The sequence below is a fragment of the Lates calcarifer genome, linkage group LG13 (genome assembly GCF_001640805.2).
Source record: "Lates calcarifer isolate ASB-BC8 linkage group LG13, TLL_Latcal_v3, whole genome shotgun sequence".
NCBI classification, from domain to species: Eukaryota; Metazoa; Chordata; class Actinopteri; family Centropomidae; genus Lates; species Lates calcarifer.
In genome coordinates this window covers 11,394,124-11,410,876 of record NC_066845.1, presented here as the reverse complement: position 1 = coordinate 11,410,876, position 16,753 = coordinate 11,394,124, and the positions used below count along the sequence as shown (strand labels likewise).

The 16,753-nt window shown below is 42.2% G+C and overlaps 2 protein-coding genes across 4 annotated transcripts; one reads left to right on the top strand and one right to left on the bottom strand.

The window, feature by feature from the left end:
- Positions 1-282: 282 nt before the first annotated feature.
- mtx3 (metaxin 3) lies at positions 283-6,185 on the bottom strand. Of its 3 annotated transcripts, XM_018668540.2 has the most exons (9): positions 6,047-6,185; positions 4,758-4,827; positions 4,392-4,468; positions 4,170-4,262; positions 3,899-4,081; positions 3,708-3,784; positions 3,225-3,382; positions 2,879-2,967; positions 283-2,713 (listed from the first exon to the last, which is right to left on the bottom strand). In XM_018668540.2, exons 1-9 carry the CDS (start codon positions 6,125-6,127, stop codon positions 2,618-2,620), a joined length of 924 nt encoding a protein of 307 aa, XP_018524056.1. In that variant the 5' UTR covers positions 6,128-6,185; the 3' UTR covers positions 283-2,617. The 3 variants fall into 3 exon arrangements, with proteins under 3 accessions (XP_018524056.1, XP_018524057.1, XP_050931133.1); XM_018668541.2 differs by lacking the exon at positions 2,879-2,967; XM_051075176.1 differs by lacking the exon at positions 283-2,713 and having other exon boundaries at positions 2,910-3,046.
- A 2,083-nt stretch (positions 6,186-8,268) lies between these two features.
- thbs4a (thrombospondin 4a) lies at positions 8,269-16,502 on the top strand. Its single transcript, XM_018668529.2, has 23 exons — positions 8,269-8,573; positions 9,470-9,667; positions 9,787-10,034; positions 10,196-10,298; positions 10,502-10,593; positions 11,318-11,369; positions 11,471-11,673; positions 11,781-11,918; positions 12,015-12,095; positions 12,178-12,330; positions 12,490-12,594; positions 12,702-12,809; positions 12,927-13,086; positions 14,114-14,232; positions 14,313-14,365; positions 14,453-14,537; positions 14,657-14,753; positions 14,838-15,016; positions 15,112-15,160; positions 15,292-15,488; positions 15,582-15,754; positions 15,844-15,983; positions 16,072-16,502. Exons 1-23 carry the CDS (start codon positions 8,492-8,494, stop codon positions 16,119-16,121), a joined length of 2,865 nt encoding a protein of 954 aa, XP_018524045.1. The 5' UTR covers positions 8,269-8,491; the 3' UTR covers positions 16,122-16,502.
- Positions 16,503-16,753: the final 251 nt, after the last annotated feature.

Genomic DNA, 16,753 nt, shown 5'->3' with positions numbered 1-16,753 from the left:
TGTCTAGGGCCAAAACCAGACAAAGAGCTCTCTATCCTAACATCTAAACAACTGATCACACAATCAGAGAGGCACAGTAGGTAATAGTGAAATCTTCTGTAATTATTATTGGAAAAGTAAGTCACCCAATAGCATGGCTCGATGCACAGGCTTAGTCAGAGGATGCAGGAAACTTTTACGCAGTGACAAAAATTCACTAGAAAAGATTTTGGAATGGAAATGTCATGTCCATGTTTGTTTCGCTTGAAAAAGTAAAAAAAGAAAAGAAAAAAAGAGACAAGATCAGTTTATCATATTTGTATTTCAGTAACATGAAGACAGTCGTCACCAACTATCAACAGATTATGAACAACGGCAACGGAAATGACAAAGATAATCTATGACAATGTATCAAAATTATGAAGGACACTGTTAGTATTTTGACAACACTTTTTGACACCGGCAGTCATGAAGGCACCCTGCACCTATGTGGTCCTCACAAGCCTGTCCCACAACATGGTGTGATGGCAACACACACACACACACACACACACACACACACGCCCCAATGAACACTTTAGTTTCAGAATATGGTGCTTTAAAGGGAATGTATCCATGAAGTGATTTTTTTTTTTTTCATTTTTTGGAAGTTGCAAGAGCCCAAGTATCTTTACAAGTATTAATATTTTAACACAGAGATCATGAAAGGAATCACATGGAGCAGACTCAGTTCAGTAATGTATGAGCTGTGAGGATATACGGGAACAAAACAAGAAAACAAAGGCAACTCATTTCACAGTCTGATTTCTGTGCGAGATAATCAGACTGCAAAGATAAAGGAGAACAAAAGGCAGCTAATGAGACATTCCCAAATGTGATAGACAGACACACAAACAGGCACAGCAAATGATAACACAGCAGAAAAAAGTGCAACAAAATAAATGTTGGTCGTGGAAAGACCATGGCTGCAACAGAAGTGAGTGGGTTGTTGATGACACAGTATATCTCGCACAACAAAGAAAATGTGATTGACAGACACACTAGTTTATGATAGTCCTTGGAAAAACTCTCTCACACACATAAACACGTTAGTGCCAAATACTTTGCATGAATAAGTTAATACAGTGTGTAAGGCCCTTCCATTACCTCAGTGTATCTAGCAAAGATAGTGAACAAGCTGATCAGCCCTATTGGAGGAAATCACATAAAATTAAATTGCATTGATTTCAATCATGAAACTATTTACAACTATACAAGCTATACAAAGCAGAGGAGGTGAATGCAAAGCAAAGTAAGTAATTGGTTATTCCTATAGTCAGGACTGCATACATACTGTACATTACCTTAATTCAAATGTTATTAGAATTTACAGTGCAGAGTAACAGTGGATATTAGGAATAATGTGTGTTCAGAAGGGTGCTAAAGGATCTGAGATCCTCCATGATAAAACACAGATTTATAAACTGGAGTAACATAAGATAACTAAATAAATCCTGCCATAAGGTGCTAGCTCTAGCCCCACATACCCCGTTTCCACAAACACAGAACAGGTTACGTCCCGGTTCACGCATCTAAGTTTGAACTGTTCAGGGCATTCTGACCAAAAATAAATCATTTGGAACCCGAAAAGTTGGTTCCCAGCTGGAACCAAAAAATTACAGGTTTTTCTTGACCTGAGGTGCAAACTGTGATGGCATGTCATATTCTACATATTTGAAAAAGAGGATGGAGAACTGCTGATGCATCAGGGTGGGAAATTAGCACCAGCCACCAGCCAAATTCTGGTAAAATAAGAAAGTGGCCGGTAGATTTCAGACATAAAATAATGATTTACTATTGAGTGGCTGGTAAATTTGAACATTTATCAATTAGTGGTTGGTAAATGTTCACATTTACACAAGTTAATTTCCCAGCCTGTGGTCCATGATTGCAAGGGTTCCACTCAAAACTGCTGGAAACGTGGGCTGGTTCATAAGATAGCACCACGGTTTCAAGAATTCTGAACGGAGCTGGTTCAAGAACCAGAGCTAATTTGGTGGTGGTAATGACCAAGGTTTCTTAAACTAAGTAATATCAATATCAATATGTGCTCTGTGTAGTGCATCAACTGTAGCGTGGCACTGATTAGGTGAGAAAGGAATTATTCAAACTTAAAACACATATCCCTTAAACAAAACCAAAGGTGTAAATGTTAAGAATAAAAATGGACAAGTGGCCCACTCGGAGGTTAAACAGTGCCACTTACTTTCCCCTGCTGGACTTGTCATTTCCTTTTTCTTTCCTTTGAACTTTCTGTGTCTTTCTCATTGAGCACCACTTCATAGCATTCCGTCTTTACCACATACATGCACTCAACCTTTTTAAAAACCTCACACATGCACTTTTCCTTCTCTTTGAGACAAACATCTTTGAAATCTATCATCATTATCTTGCTGTAAAAAAAGTCTCTTCTTTAAAATTATATAGTCATTCAGTCTTCCATTAATTATTAAGTTATTTTCCATTCAAGTTACAGTTCAGCTTTGTGACAATTTTTTTGATTTGAGGACGTGGAGTCAAGATTCAGAGCAGCACCTTTTCATCTGCGAGCTGTTCCTCCTCGATTCATAAGGCTGGATCGGGATTGTAAGGTCAAGGGTTAGGCGGGGGTAGAGCTCTTCTCACTGGCCAGACTGGGTTTGGGGTCTGGTCTGTGGGGTTTGTGCTGAGGGCTGCTGCGAAGGTTATCATCCATCTACAGTACAGGATGCACAGTTTAGTCAGAGCACATGTGCATGAGCAGAAAATATTATGAAAGTGATTCAGTAAGATACAGCATTTATGTAAATACAGCTGAGACTGCACCTGCCAAACGCAACCATGAACTCATGCAAAGAAGAGAAAAGGAAAGCAGAAGCACCTTTTCTATCAAGTTGGACTCTTTGTTTACAAGCTGAGTTAGTTTCTGCAGGTTGGCATCCATTGTTTCCTGAACAGGTGGGGGAGGACCTGGAGGGAGATGAAGTAAAGGGGACACCGGCAGAAGAAAAAGGAGATTGCAGATGGGAACAGTGTAAAATCAGTGATCCTCCAACAAACAAAGCAAATCCAAAGAGAAAGCATGCAGTGAAACAAAGATGTGAGAAGAAGGGAAATTCAGATGATGTTAGTTGTTTGTGTGCTGGCAAATGTCAATATTCCCCCCAAATCTTTGTATCTTGATTTGACCAAAGTGTGAATGTTTCCAGTGTGTGCGGTGATCTTACAAGGGTGGTCCGAACTGAAGTAAATTGCAAGGATGGTGTCACAGAAGCCCATGAGGTTATCCAGCTGTCTGAGGTGGCTCTGCAGAGGGCTGCTGGGAAGACTGGCTTTATGGAGCGGAGCCACGAAACCAAATACAAAGGCATCCAGACTGGTTGGTCTTCAATCGAACAAAGAAAAAGATACAGAGTTATGAAACATGAGCAGCAGCATTACTCAAATTGTCACAGTGCCTTATTAATCATGATTTGCAATGAACAATTTTGTCTAAATTAACACTGCATTTTTATCAGTCTAATTTCCACAGAAGGATTTCCCAAATGCACTAGAGAAGACCTGTTCCCTTTATATATCAAAATTTGTAACAGGCCTGTTTTTTCCTATAGCAGTAAATGACTGAATATCAATAACTATCAATAGCTTGTAAAGTTCAATATGTAGTCCTTAAAGTGAACACTGAAGTCAGCAAACATTTCTGAACTCACGAGTTTCCAAAGAAGTAGTTTGCTGTTCCCAGTCTGTAGGAGAGGAGGTTCAGACACTCTTTAGCATCACTGTAGATCTGAGGCAGACACAGTGACAAAGATTTACAGTTGTGAAAAAGAGAAGTCTGCAGCTGCAACCACAAAGAGCTGACACAACACATGACTGATGAGTCAGACAGATCAGTATTTACCTTCCCCTCCACCTCAGTGATTCTGTGCAGCGGCGCCTCTCCTTTGGTTAGAAGGATGCGGGAGAGGGCGGTGTTGGCATGGCGACAAGGGACGAGAAAGTTGAGAGGGAAAGGGGAGCGTGACGCAAACCATGGCCGTGTCAGATTGGCGTAGTTTTCTGCATCCACCCAGAAAGTGTGCAACTACGGGACACAAGACGTCACTGTGAACATTAACAGTACTCTCACATCAGTGTTTGCCAGGAAACAAGCAGAAGAGAGGTGGTGTTACCAGAGCTGGTCGCAGTTTCTCTTCAAGTAGGGCGATGTACGCCATGGTGTCTGCTCCTTGTCTGGCTGTCAGTTCATAGTCTGCATTAAACCTCTGAAAAAAAAAAAAAAAAAAAAAAAAGGAAAAATCATAAATATTACTGTAAGTCCAATAATTCCACTAAAGGGTTTGGAAACAAAATAACCAGTGAATGGAAAGTGAGTGACCTTGACAGATTCTCACCTGTTTCCTCAGGAAATTGAGTATCTGTGTTGGTTCTTGCACTGCAGAGTCTCCACAAAGCAGTTCTGGCACTGTGGCTACAGGTTGAGCAATGAACAATTACAATTCAAGACAACAGTAGGTTATTTAGGAATGGTGGTGCATCTGCATTAACATGTTATTAAGGTCTTATTAAAGTAATTTATGCTTAACCCATGCTTTAAATCTCCATTTTTCATCATTTTCTGGTATGTTTTTTGGTCCACAAAATGTTCATGACCACGGCAGTTATAGTATTACAGTTTCCATGTGAGCTTACGCATGCATAGCACTGCAGTGTTTCAAGAGTATGATGCAATTTCTGGTCTGTGAGAAGCTGCTGCCTACCTGTTAGAGTTTTCCATGTCCAATCTATGGGAGAAACTGTGACTTTTGCCCCAGAAAACTTGGTGTACGCCTGAAAGACAACCCACACTTAAATCAGGAAAGATGATAAAAAAGAGGCAACAGTCAGTGTATTAATGATTTAAAAATCTGAAATACAGTGTCACTGTAATACTTCAACCAAGGCAAGGTTTTGTATGATATCAATCTTGTAATGAAGCTTAATTCTGGCTGCAAACAAAGTAGGAGGAATTTGGCACATGGGCCCACTATGATTTCACTACTGACTTAAAACAGCTTCATTTATTGAAAGAGGAAAAATAAGCAGAACCACAAGCAGGAGAATAAAAAACACAACACCATAAAGACAAATGGATGTATGACTAAGTCAGTTAGTGCTGCAACTAATGATCATTTTCATCAATTACTCTAATAATTAGTTTGTTTTTGTTTTGTTTTGTTTTCAAATTTAGGGTACAAAACCCACGTCAACGTCCATAGAGACGTTCTCAAATGTTTTATTCTGTCCAACTAACATTCCAGCACCCAAAGATGTTCAGTTTACAATGATATAAAACAGAGGAAAGCATTAAATCATCATATGGGAGGAGCCAGAAGCAGAGAAATTTGGCATGAAGGAGAAACTGACACAATACACGTGCCTGTTTTTAGTCCATAATTATATGTTGTGTTAAACCAACACAAACCAAAACAAAAAGCATTAGTATCTTTAATTAAACGCTTTAAAAGGTGGCATGCGTTTCATCCTGGACAGAAAATGAATCGAAGTGTCACCTTGTGGCAAGAGTTGTAACTGCATGGATTCACTGAGGGACAACATGATAAACAGCCAGCAAACAACACACTATTTATTTTCTGACCAGATTATTGCTGTCTCGACCACAGTCGATAGTTACCCATCAAGAGACTGAGGAAAAAAGTCAAACGAATTCAAATCGGACCCTGAGCAAGCTGACCTTGAAGGCACCAAATCTTAGTTAGCCACGAGAGTGACTTCTCACAGCCAGCCACACATGAAGGACAGACCATGCATTCAGTACAGCTGCTGGTTTGCAGCTGACCAAACATGAAATGTGACTGCCAGTAGACTTTTCTATCCTGCACATCGACGCCGCCGACAAACAAACAGCAGCAGGTAAGTTAGCATGGATGCTAACCCCAGACACACAGAGAAGAAGCAAAGGAAACCGAAGAAAGAAAGATGTCGTCTTGAAAGTACGAGTGGATATAATGACCGTTTTGTTTTTAATAAAAACAGACGATAAGGTTACCAGAACTATGAGGGACTCGGTGTGGACAGAAGGCAGACCCCAGTCTCCTCCCCAGCATCTCAGCTCCATGGCAGCCGCCATGTTTTTGATTCATGGAGCGAGCTGGTGACGTCACGGGGTACCTGTCACATCAGAGCCTTATGAGGTGAAAAAAATCAGGCGAAAAAGAGTTAGAAATTAGTTAAATAAAATAAAATAAAATAAAAGTTAATGTGTTTTATTGTAGTGACATGAATGAATAATAATGTGGCGTGGATGTGAATATTAAAGTTAATGTGTTTTGTATATGACAGATGATTTTTTTTTTTGAGAACTCAGTCTCTGGTTATATTAATCAGAAACTATACTCGTTCCTCTCCAGTAGATTCTCATCTGCTGTTTGTCAGTTTGTTTAGATGATGCTTTATTTCACTTTAGGGATCATAAAATGGTGAGTAATGATGAGGTCACCATGAAGGACTGAGGCACAGCAACTCACCACTTAATTAGAGGCACCAAAATAGTACATCTAATGAGAAAGAATTTACTGACATATAACAACATGTACAAGAACATATAACAACATTTGTGAGAAATCCTTAAAGTCCAATCCAACTTGACCAAGGAACATTGTGTAATTCGTTAGCATCAGAACAGCTACTAAGGGACCTTGTGGTGAGACGGTTTTGCCAGCTATTAGTTTCAAGGTCAAGAATAAACTCTCCATCTCAAATTTATGAAATCTTCTTTTGGCCTCTGACTTAGCCTTCGATTCAGAATCAATCAGGCATGATTTATTTGAAAATGTCTAGTGTGCAGACACACAGAATAGACTCACATTAGTTCCTCAATTTAATCAACTCAAGTCAGTATTTAATCATGTAGACAAAAATCCCAAATTTGCCTTAAAGGGCTTTACAATCTGTACAATGACCCTCTATCCTTAGACCCTCCATTTAGGTAAGAAAAAAACAAACAAACTTTAAATTCAGTTTCAAGCTGTTTCTTGTCAACTATCTTTCTAAAGACTGCTTGTTAGTGATTTATTAATTAGCAGATACTTCCTGATTTATTCATGCCTCCTAAATGTGTATATATTGTGAAATGTCAAATGAGCAAATAAATGCTTGTTAAACCATATTTTAATTACAAGACTTAAACTCTGCTATTCTGTCATCAACATTAACCAAGGCTATGGACATGGCTAGAGAGAACATGATCTAGAAGTCATATCACTCAGTCGCTCTTTTTATATTGTCTGATTTCATCCATTTTTAATAGAACAAGCCGTCATTTCATATTTTATTTCCATGTCAAACAGTCATTTCCATCTTTATAGTGTTTATGTGTTTTCAGCAGCAATAACATGACGTCTGTCCCAGAGCTGACAGTCGGGCTGTTGAAGACTGCCAGGCGTTTCGGTCAGAGACCAGACAGCCAGACACAGACGGATGTGCGATGATAATGCACCGAGGGATGGTAAATGTCTCTGTTTGGATCGGCCCAGCAGCTGAGATGTTGAAATGTTGAAATGTACTTGAGGTTAGTCGAGAAAACTTTAAGACGAGTACCAGACATCTATCATGAAACGTTTCCAGGGTTAAAAACTGTCCCAAGTCTAGCCCTCTTTGTCCTTCCTTTCCCACATTCTCCAACAGATGGAATTTAGGAAAGGTTTGCAGAGGCATTTAGAACAAGCAAAATTAAACTCAATTCAAATTAAAAACATCTGGCATGCAGTTATACAGTTCAACTGGCTTAACAAAGAGCTAGGAGATGAGATCCACATCTATGACACAGGTTCATGATGTTTGTGAGAAACAGCTGCCAGCTGGAATCAGGTTTTCCTCCCTTGAGACCCAGGCACAATCCATTTCAGACATTTTTTAGAGTTGGCTAAGTGTGTACAGACTGATTTAGAGTACTTTTTATGCTATTATATCACAAATCCCCAACAGACAATAGAGACACAGGATTAAGGAATACAAGCTTTATGACTGACTCTAAATCAAATAGTCATGAATCCATAAAAAAAACCCTGACATTTAGCTCATGCAGTATAAGTAATGCAGCGTGCTGACAGTCTTTCTTATTCTGAAAAGGATTTATTTTTGTTCTAAATTTCTGTTTTACTGTTTTCTAGCATGCAATAGTATTACTTCAGCTTAAAGGGGCAATACACAGCTGATCATTTAATCAGATAGTAGCAAGGGGACACTCCCCCAAACTATTAAAATAGTCCCTACACTGTGCCACTTTTGCAACAGCAGCATACGAGAACCCTCCCCTCTGCTTTAAAAGCTGTGCCTGTGGCCACAAAACCATCTCACCTCTGTTGAGATTTTGAGATTTGTCCATCATTCTGTGGGCAATCAGCCTTTGAAGGTGCTCTTATTGATCCACGGGAGGAAATCTACTTCTTTCTTCAGGCGCTTCTTTTGAGGTGTGTCCCGCACTGGAGCTCTGATGATGGGTATGTGGGCCAGAGCGGCGGCTCTGTCTCTGGTGCTGCAACAGCTGGTGCTCACTGTCACAGCTGAAGGCACTGGTAAGTACTGACTCTTCTGGAATACATTATATACAGCGTGTGTCTGTGTGCTGTAAATGTTAAGCCTCTGAGTATCACCGCTTTAGAAACTGTCTTTTCCATTTTACACTTTACTAACAATCTGTTGTCTCATCTTTCAACCTCTAATCTGCAGCAAGCCACAAATTATAAGGGTAAATCTGTTGATTTGGTTGGCATGAAATTGGCTTTTTTGTGGCTTGTAGAGTTTGACGTCCAGGATCTAGTAACAGTCTGACCTAAATAAGGCCAGTCATAGATGGTAAAACAACACTGACCAACCAACAGAGAAAGTGCATGTGCAAAATCTTGATTTGCTTGGAATCTACACGCACATTTTTCCATGTAATTTCCTGTCACTTCACATTATTCTTGAATTCAGCTAATGGCTTTGTGCAAGTGTTTTTGTGAATGCGTGTGTGTGTGTGTTTTTGCGTGCATGAGTGTGAAGTGGTGGCTTTGTTCCAGTGGAAAGAGTTTACCGCTTCTCCTTTCTGCAACTCCCATTTACCACTCCATAAAACACAGCAGGACACAAACATGAATGCACACACACACACATGTGTGTGCACACAGATATAAACACGTACAGATACACTGTCACACATAATAAAGTACCATAGTGGACTGACTCAGCAGTAGCAATCCACAGTACACTGCGAGCCACAGCCATCAAAACACAAACTCAGAAAACTCTCCATTAATACTGACAAGCACCATTTACAGTTCAGCAGAGGGAGTGTTTTTTAAGTTGGTATGCTGTCTGTTAAACACTATTGACTGAATACTATTCTGTATGTTTCTCTGTCTATGTTAAACTGCCACAGTGTGTCTATAGCAGTATAATGCAGGTGTTTAACAATCCTCTCATGTGTTAGTCTATGACCTGCTGGACTCTCCAGACTGCCTGCCGGACTTGCTCCAGGGAAAGCTGAAGCACAAAGGGCAAGACGAGGCTTTTCTCCTCTCCTCCTTCAGGCTCCACAACAAGGCCCCCACCTCTCTCTTCAGTGTCATCAACCCCAAAGACAACACCAAGTACCTGGACCTCAGCGTGCAGGCTAAACTGAACAAGGGTGAATTATTGCACTGAGATGTACAACGGCGTCTGTGACAACCACACAATACATTATCAGCCATCTGTTCTGACTTGTCCCCCCCCCCGCCTTTCATCCTCAATTCTCTCCACCTCTAGTCACCATTCGCTACCAGAAAACTGATGGCAGATTTGGCACAACCAGTTTCAACCATGCCTCCCTGGCAGACAGCCAAGAACATCATGTGATGCTGCACGCCAGAGGTCTACAGCGTGGTCCACCTGGCCTCAACATCTATATCGACTGCAGACTGGCGCACACTTTGGATGATCTTCCGGCTGCGTTCGGGTCACTCTCACCTGGTCCCAACAAGGTGGCACTTAGGACCCTGCAGTCGAGTGGACAGGTGAATGAGAGGTTTACAGTTGTGAGTCTACATTACACTGCAGATAGATGCTGCTACATTGGGCTAGTATGGGTAAATAAGAATATATCTGACAATTACTTCATAGACTTGTGCTAAGTGAATGTCATTCTTACTGTTTGATTTCTATATTCTTCTGTAAGGATGAACTGACAGACTTGAAGCTGGTGACAGGCGACACTATAGACAATGTGGCCACTTTGCAGGACTGCAGTGTGGGTCAGGAAGAATCTGTGCAACTGCTGGGTGAGAACTTAAATGTGATAGAAGTCAGAGTTTTAAAGTTTTTGCCTTCATCATACAGCAACATTGGAAGATGGGATAAAATCCTTCAGTCTTTGACACATTAATTAATCCTGACATGTTACTATTAATAATACATTTTTGATACAGATGCAAATCCTCTTTTTATTACGCTTCTCTAATTCTGATTCGTGAAACCCCTTCAGATATCCAGAGAACCAGGATGGTGCACGACCAGGCCACCATGCTGGAGCTGAGGAGCATGCTGTCTGAAATGAGGGAGCTACTCAACCAGCAGGTAACTTCTTCTGTGTTCCAGCCCTGTGTGTCACACAGTTACCACCTGATGGAAAGCCAAACATAGATTGTAACATAGGGTTACAGTAAATAGTTGAATGGTTTGATGGTATTGTTTGCCACCCTCATAGCTGCTTTTTAGGGCCGAATTGGTGTTGAGATAAAATGGCATGAAGAAATGGAAGACAGATTTGCTGAGATGTAAATGTTGTTTTTTGGAGAACTTTAGGTGACAGAAAAAATCTCTAGGAGAGTCGGATTACCCACTTCTAAAGGGGGAGGAATGTGAGCTGATTTACAACCATTTGGAATTTCTTTTTTCCTCGTGGTTATATTTATGGTTTTGCAATTCATTGTGAAAAGTGAGAGTGCAGACTGTGAGCGACCTGCTGATTTCTTCTGGAGCTGCCTTGTTTCAAGGCTTTATGTAACCCTGGCAACAGACAGCCGCGTGAATCGAAAATCGGACCTTCACCTCAGCAGCAGACAGAAGCAGATGATTTCAGATAATCATCTGAAGCTGAGGATTTGTTAGGAGATATTGCATCAAACAGGGAGCCTGAGGCAATAAACTTATCAAACACACTGAGAGAATATTTTATGTAAGGAAACACATCACTGTAGCAGAAACACATTTTGGAGCTTTTCAAAGCCTCAGTCTCATTCAGATTTAGTAGTTATTTAAACTGACTGACAGTTCTACACCCTGTTTCTCTCTGGTCAAGATCAAGGAGACAACTTTTCTGAGGAACACCATCGCAGAGTGTCTCGTCTGTGGTGAGCAATGCAAAGACTATTTTCATTTGCTGTTTTTAGACACTACTGACAAAGTGACATTTCAGTAAGGCGTTTACATATCTGTCTTCGTGCGGCCACAGGTCTCAGGGGCAGTCCAACCGACACAAGTCCAGATCAGGGTCCAGGGCAGTTTGTCATGCCGCCGCAGCATCTGACTCAGTGCCCACCTGGGACCTGTTTCAGACAGAGCATGTGCATTCGGTCAGAGTCAGGGGGTTTCCAGTGCACCCCCTGTCCTGATGGATTTACAGGAGACGGGGTGCGCTGTGACGATGTAGATGAGGTATGGATTTTTTATTTATTTATTTTTTGTGGTGTGCATGTGTCTCTGCAACCAGTACTTTGGGCTACTTAGTAACTGACCAGCCTCTGTTCTTTTCTGTGTTTTAGTGCCAGTTTAATCCATGTTTCCCCGGGGTCCGCTGTGTGAACACTGCTCCTGGTTTCCGCTGTGAGAAATGCCCTCTTGGATACACCGGACCGGAGCTAACCGGAGTGGGAGTATCCTATGCTAAGTCACACAAACAGGTACAACAAAAATGAATATGAACACACTGTATATAAGAAAATAATTCTGTTTGATTTATCTGTGCCTGTCAACAGAATATGTTTTTTTCCTCCCAGGTTTGTGATGATATAGATGAGTGTCTGGGCCCGCCTGAGAATGGAGGTTGCACTGCCAACTCACACTGCTACAACACCATGGTAAGACCACTGGAACTGGCTACTATCACGCTCTCCCACAGCAGAGTATCCTGGCGTCTGACTCTGTTACTGTCCTCATCAGGGCTCCTTCCGCTGTGGCGAGTGTAAAACTGGCTTCACGGGCGACCAGGTGAGAGGCTGCCATGGCACCAGGCTTTGCCCCAACGGCCAGCCCAACCCCTGTGACGCCAACGCCGAGTGTGTGGTGGAACGAGATGGCAGCATTAGCTGTGTGGTAATAATTTGTGAAAATACTGCCATTTTTATTCAGCTTTATGCACAGACCTCTGCACCATGAATGCGAATCACTATGCTGCTGTGCTGTTCCACATTACATCATTAACATAGAACATCATGCCATGCCTTTTCCCCTGTTTGCATCTGTGTTGTTTAGTGTGGCGTTGGTTGGGCAGGTAATGGCTATGTGTGTGGAAAGGACACAGATATTGACGCATATCCTGACAATAAGCTCCAGTGCAGAGACAACAACTGTAAGCAGGTACTCATGTCTATGTTTCCTATCCTCTCTTGCTTTTAATTCATTGAGGAATTACAAGTTAATGCTGTGTGTGTGTATGTGTGTGTGTTCTCCCATGTGGTTTCCAGGACAACTGCGTGTTTGTGCCAAACTCTGGCCAAGAGGACGCAGACAGGGACGGGATGGGTGACGCCTGTGATGATGATGCGGACAGTGATGGCATTATTAACATAGATGTAGGTGACCACAGGTCCCACACACAATGAACCCTTCACAAATTTTAGGAATTGGAAATTTAAGTTTCACTCGCTAGGCCTGTGCACCATGCAGTAAACCTCATTTTTCTATCCCAGGATAACTGCTGGCTTGTTCCTAACGTGGACCAGAGGAACAGCGATAAGGATCTCCATGGTGACGCATGTGACAACTGCAGAACTGTTGAAAATCCCTCACAGAGAGATACAGACGGGGATGGGCTGGGAGATGAGTGTGATGATGACATGGATGGGGACGGTGAGTGTATTTGTTATGTTGTTGTCACTGTACATCACTGGGTATAATCAGAGGGACACAGTGCGACAACAGTCATTTTTCTAAATAGTCACTGTGGCTGAAAAAGGTTGGACAGTCATTACTGTTAGAAGTATGGTAACTGGACCATTACTGTTTTCATTGCATCATTTGGAGATAATAACTATAAGAACACAATGTGAAACCAAATAGCTGATAATTGCTCTATAAGACCACCATGTCAAGGAGGGTTGTCCAAACCTCAGGCTGTTTGGAACAGACAACATTTTACAGTCCTGTTTGCAGGGGGACACAGACACAGACATTTCACTGGACTGGCAGAACTTTATCTGTTTAAAACATCCTTCTGGTCCTTTTTTTTTGTGTGTGTGTCTGTTTCCAATCCACATCCTCTTCCAGTTAGATCATTGGCTTACAGGGAAACAACCCAACCATCATTATGAAAGAAGAAAAAAAAGCAAAACAAAACACCTTTAAAACTTCAGTAGAAAACCGTGTTAAATGTTAAAATGTTCCAACTGGAATTGTAAGTGTTGTTTCACAGACGTTTCTCACATACATCACTCGATTGCCCTTTTAGAGCACCTCTCATTTGTTCCACTGGACACAGTTTTAACTTCTTGCCTTTGTGCGCAGCCTTTGTGTGTTTACCTTTATATGCTGACGCATGTTGCATGTTTAGACTCTGTTTGGTGGCCGCTCTTCATTCAGTTTGGCAGAGCTCCAGCTTCTTGATCATTTGGTTATGTCTTTAACTCCCAGGGCTGGATTGCTAAGCGCTTGGTCATGTCTGTCTCCTCTCTAAAAGCATTTTTCCATGGTAAGCCTTTGCCAGGCATTGAAGGCCACTGGAAACTATTTCACCTTCGCCTTAAACAAACACTGCCATCTGCTGATGGATTTGACAGATTGTGTCTGTAGGCTGTGTTTGGTCACGCTTTTTTAAACCCCTGTCACCGCTATTGCACATGAAGTAGAAATTAAAGCACCGAGGTGTTTATGTTCTCAGGCTTGAAGAATATTCTCGATAACTGCCAGCGAGTCCCCAACCCGGACCAGAGAGACAGAGACCATGACGGGGTGGGAGACGCCTGTGACAGCTGTCCTGATATGGCCAATCCTAACCAGGTAACAAACCAAACAACAACCTGAAAAAGATTCATCTGCTGCCATTAACTCTGACCTACGGTGTCTGTTCTGACCCGCAGTCAGACTCAGATGATGACCTTGTGGGAGACACCTGTGATGACAACATAGACAGGTAGAGCCCACTGTCACAACCTGTGGTATGAGAACATACGAAGATGTATAACGTTTTGGTATTTGACTTGCCCCACTTCTTTCTCAGCGATGGGGACGGCCACCAGAACACAAAGGACAACTGTCCCACAGTCATCAACTCCTCTCAGCTGGACACTGACAAGGATGGAATGGTTTTAAACAATCTCTCCCTTCATCATTTACTTAATTGATTTAATGCATCACATTTCATTAATCCATCTCCTGTATGCTCTGTTTTGGCTACTCCAAATGTCTCGCTTTCTTTTGGTAGGGTGATGAATGTGACGACGACGACGATAACGACGGCATACTGGACGACAACGACAACTGCAGACTGGTTCCCAACCCAGACCAAAAGGACTCTGATAGTGAGCATCGTTCGCTGTTTGTACCTTGGCGTCTACATGCGCATGTGTACAGGTTCCTAAGCTGCGTCCTCCTGTGTGTTTCAGACGACAAAGTTGGGGATGCGTGCGAAGGAGACTTCGACAAAGACGATGTCATCGACATAATCGACCACTGCCCGGAGAACGCAGAGGTCACCCTGACTGACTTCAGAGCCTATCAGACTGTAGTGCTAGACCCAGAGGGGGACTCTCAGATCGACCCCAACTGGGTGGTCCTCAACCAGGTGAACAACGGCCTCCCTTTCTCAGCCTGAGCTATTTAACAACATATTGCATAACAGCACAAAAAAACTGAATTCACCCTCTGCTCTCCTGACAGGGCATGGAGATAGTCCAGACCATGAACTCTGACCCTGGCCTTGCTGTAGGTAAGTACAGAATCCTTTCATACTTTCACATCTTCACCTGTTATAACTTCAGATAATTTCACATCTTCTTCAGCGTGTCCTTCCCTAGCCAGTGCTGTTGTGTGTTTCGTTCTTGCTGCCCACATCCACAGGCTACAAAGCGTTCAGTGGGGTCGACTTTGAGGGAACGTTCCACGTGAACACGGTGACAGATGATGACTACGCCGGCTTCATCTTTGGCTACCAGGACTCCTCCTCCTTCTACGTGGTGATGTGGAAACAGACGGAGCAAACCTACTGGCAGGCCGCGCCCTTCAGAGCCGTCGCTGAGCCGGGAATACAGCTCAAGGTGTGATGTGGGATGTGTGTTTATTGTCGTCACCGGTTTTAAGTGTCCGTTTTTTTCCACTATCTCTCATCTTTTGCATTTCTTTATCACCAGATGGTGAAGTCTAAGACAGGCCCGGGTGAGTATCTGAGGAATTCCCTCTGGCACACGGGAGACACCACCGATCAGGTCCGTCTCCTGTGGAAAGACCCCAGGAACGTCGGCTGGAAGGACAAGGTTTCCTATCGCTGGTTCCTCCAGCACAGGCCACAGGTCGGATACATCAGGTACAGGCAAAACACACACCATCGCTCAGACACATACACACTCATATTGTGTGAACTGATTCACTAGATCTACTTCCTGTGTGAACCAGGGCTCGCTTTTTTGAGGGTTCAAACCTGGTGGCTGACACGGGGGTCATAATTGACACCAGTATGAGAGGAGGGCGACTGGGAGTGTTCTGCTTCTCTCAGGAAAACATCATCTGGTCCAATCTGAAGTATCGCTGCAACGGTGAGTGTCTGCAAGTTAAAAGAAGTCCAGTCAGCTGTGTGAGCTGCAAGTATGCTTATGAGTTTCTTTCTGCTTCTCATCCCCATAGACACCATTCCTGCTGACTACCAGGATCTCAGTGCCCAGAGCACAGAGTGAAGCCAGAGAGGGGGGAGTGATCCATCAAGGAAACAACTTGAGCCCTGCTGAAGACACGCATAAAAGGAGCAGAGCTGCACTGCTGAGACCAAAGAGGTAGAAGACACAAGTTGGAGAAAGATCGATGTGGGAACATGATGGGCAGTTTAAGTGATGGTATTTTAACGACAGGGTCTTACAGAAGCATAACAATGGGCATTATATACTTATATATAATTCTGTGCAAGTGAAGCCAGTGTTTTCTTGTATAAAGCTTCTGTGTATGTCTATGCAATATCACCTTCAGTTTTATCAGCTTTTTAAGAGTACTGTTTAAGAGGTAATGCTGTTTTTGAATATATTGTTAAATACAATAAAAACTGAGCATTTCACAAAATCAAAGCATGTTCTAACTCATTTAATCTCTTTTTTTGTTTTTACATGTGGTCATTTTTTAAATTTATGTGTATAAATTAAAACATCGGCAAATAAAGACACCACATGGCGTTCAATGGATGTTTTATTCAAAGAGTGTGTACAGTATGAACTGCATGACACCCACATCTCTGTATTTCAAACATACAACTTGGTCAAAAGGTTTTTCTGAAGGTTATGTTTTTTTATATATATATATATATATATGTACAGCCTTC

Excerpts from the sequence above, each read along its gene's own strand:
- mtx3 (XM_018668540.2), bottom strand. The coding sequence starts at position 6,127 with ATGGCGGCTGCCATGGAGCTGAGATGCTGGGGAGGAGACTGGGGTCTG. Across the intron at positions 3,383-3,707 it reads AACTACTTCTTTGGAAACTC|ACCAACCAGTCTGGATGCCT; the intron begins GTGAGTTCAGAA and ends GTTCGATTGAAG. Across the intron at positions 2,968-3,224 it reads CTTCAGTTCGGACCACCCTT|GTCCTCCCCCACCTGTTCAG; the intron begins GTAAGATCACCG and ends ATCTCCCTCCAG.
- thbs4a (XM_018668529.2), top strand. The coding sequence starts at position 8,492 with ATGATGGGTATGTGGGCCAGAGCGGCGGCTCTGTCTCTGGTGCTGCAA. Across the intron at positions 10,035-10,195 it reads CCCTGCAGTCGAGTGGACAG|GATGAACTGACAGACTTGAA; the intron begins GTGAATGAGAGG and ends TTCTTCTGTAAG. Across the intron at positions 15,489-15,581 it reads AGCCGGGAATACAGCTCAAG|ATGGTGAAGTCTAAGACAGG; the intron begins GTGTGATGTGGG and ends CTTTATCACCAG.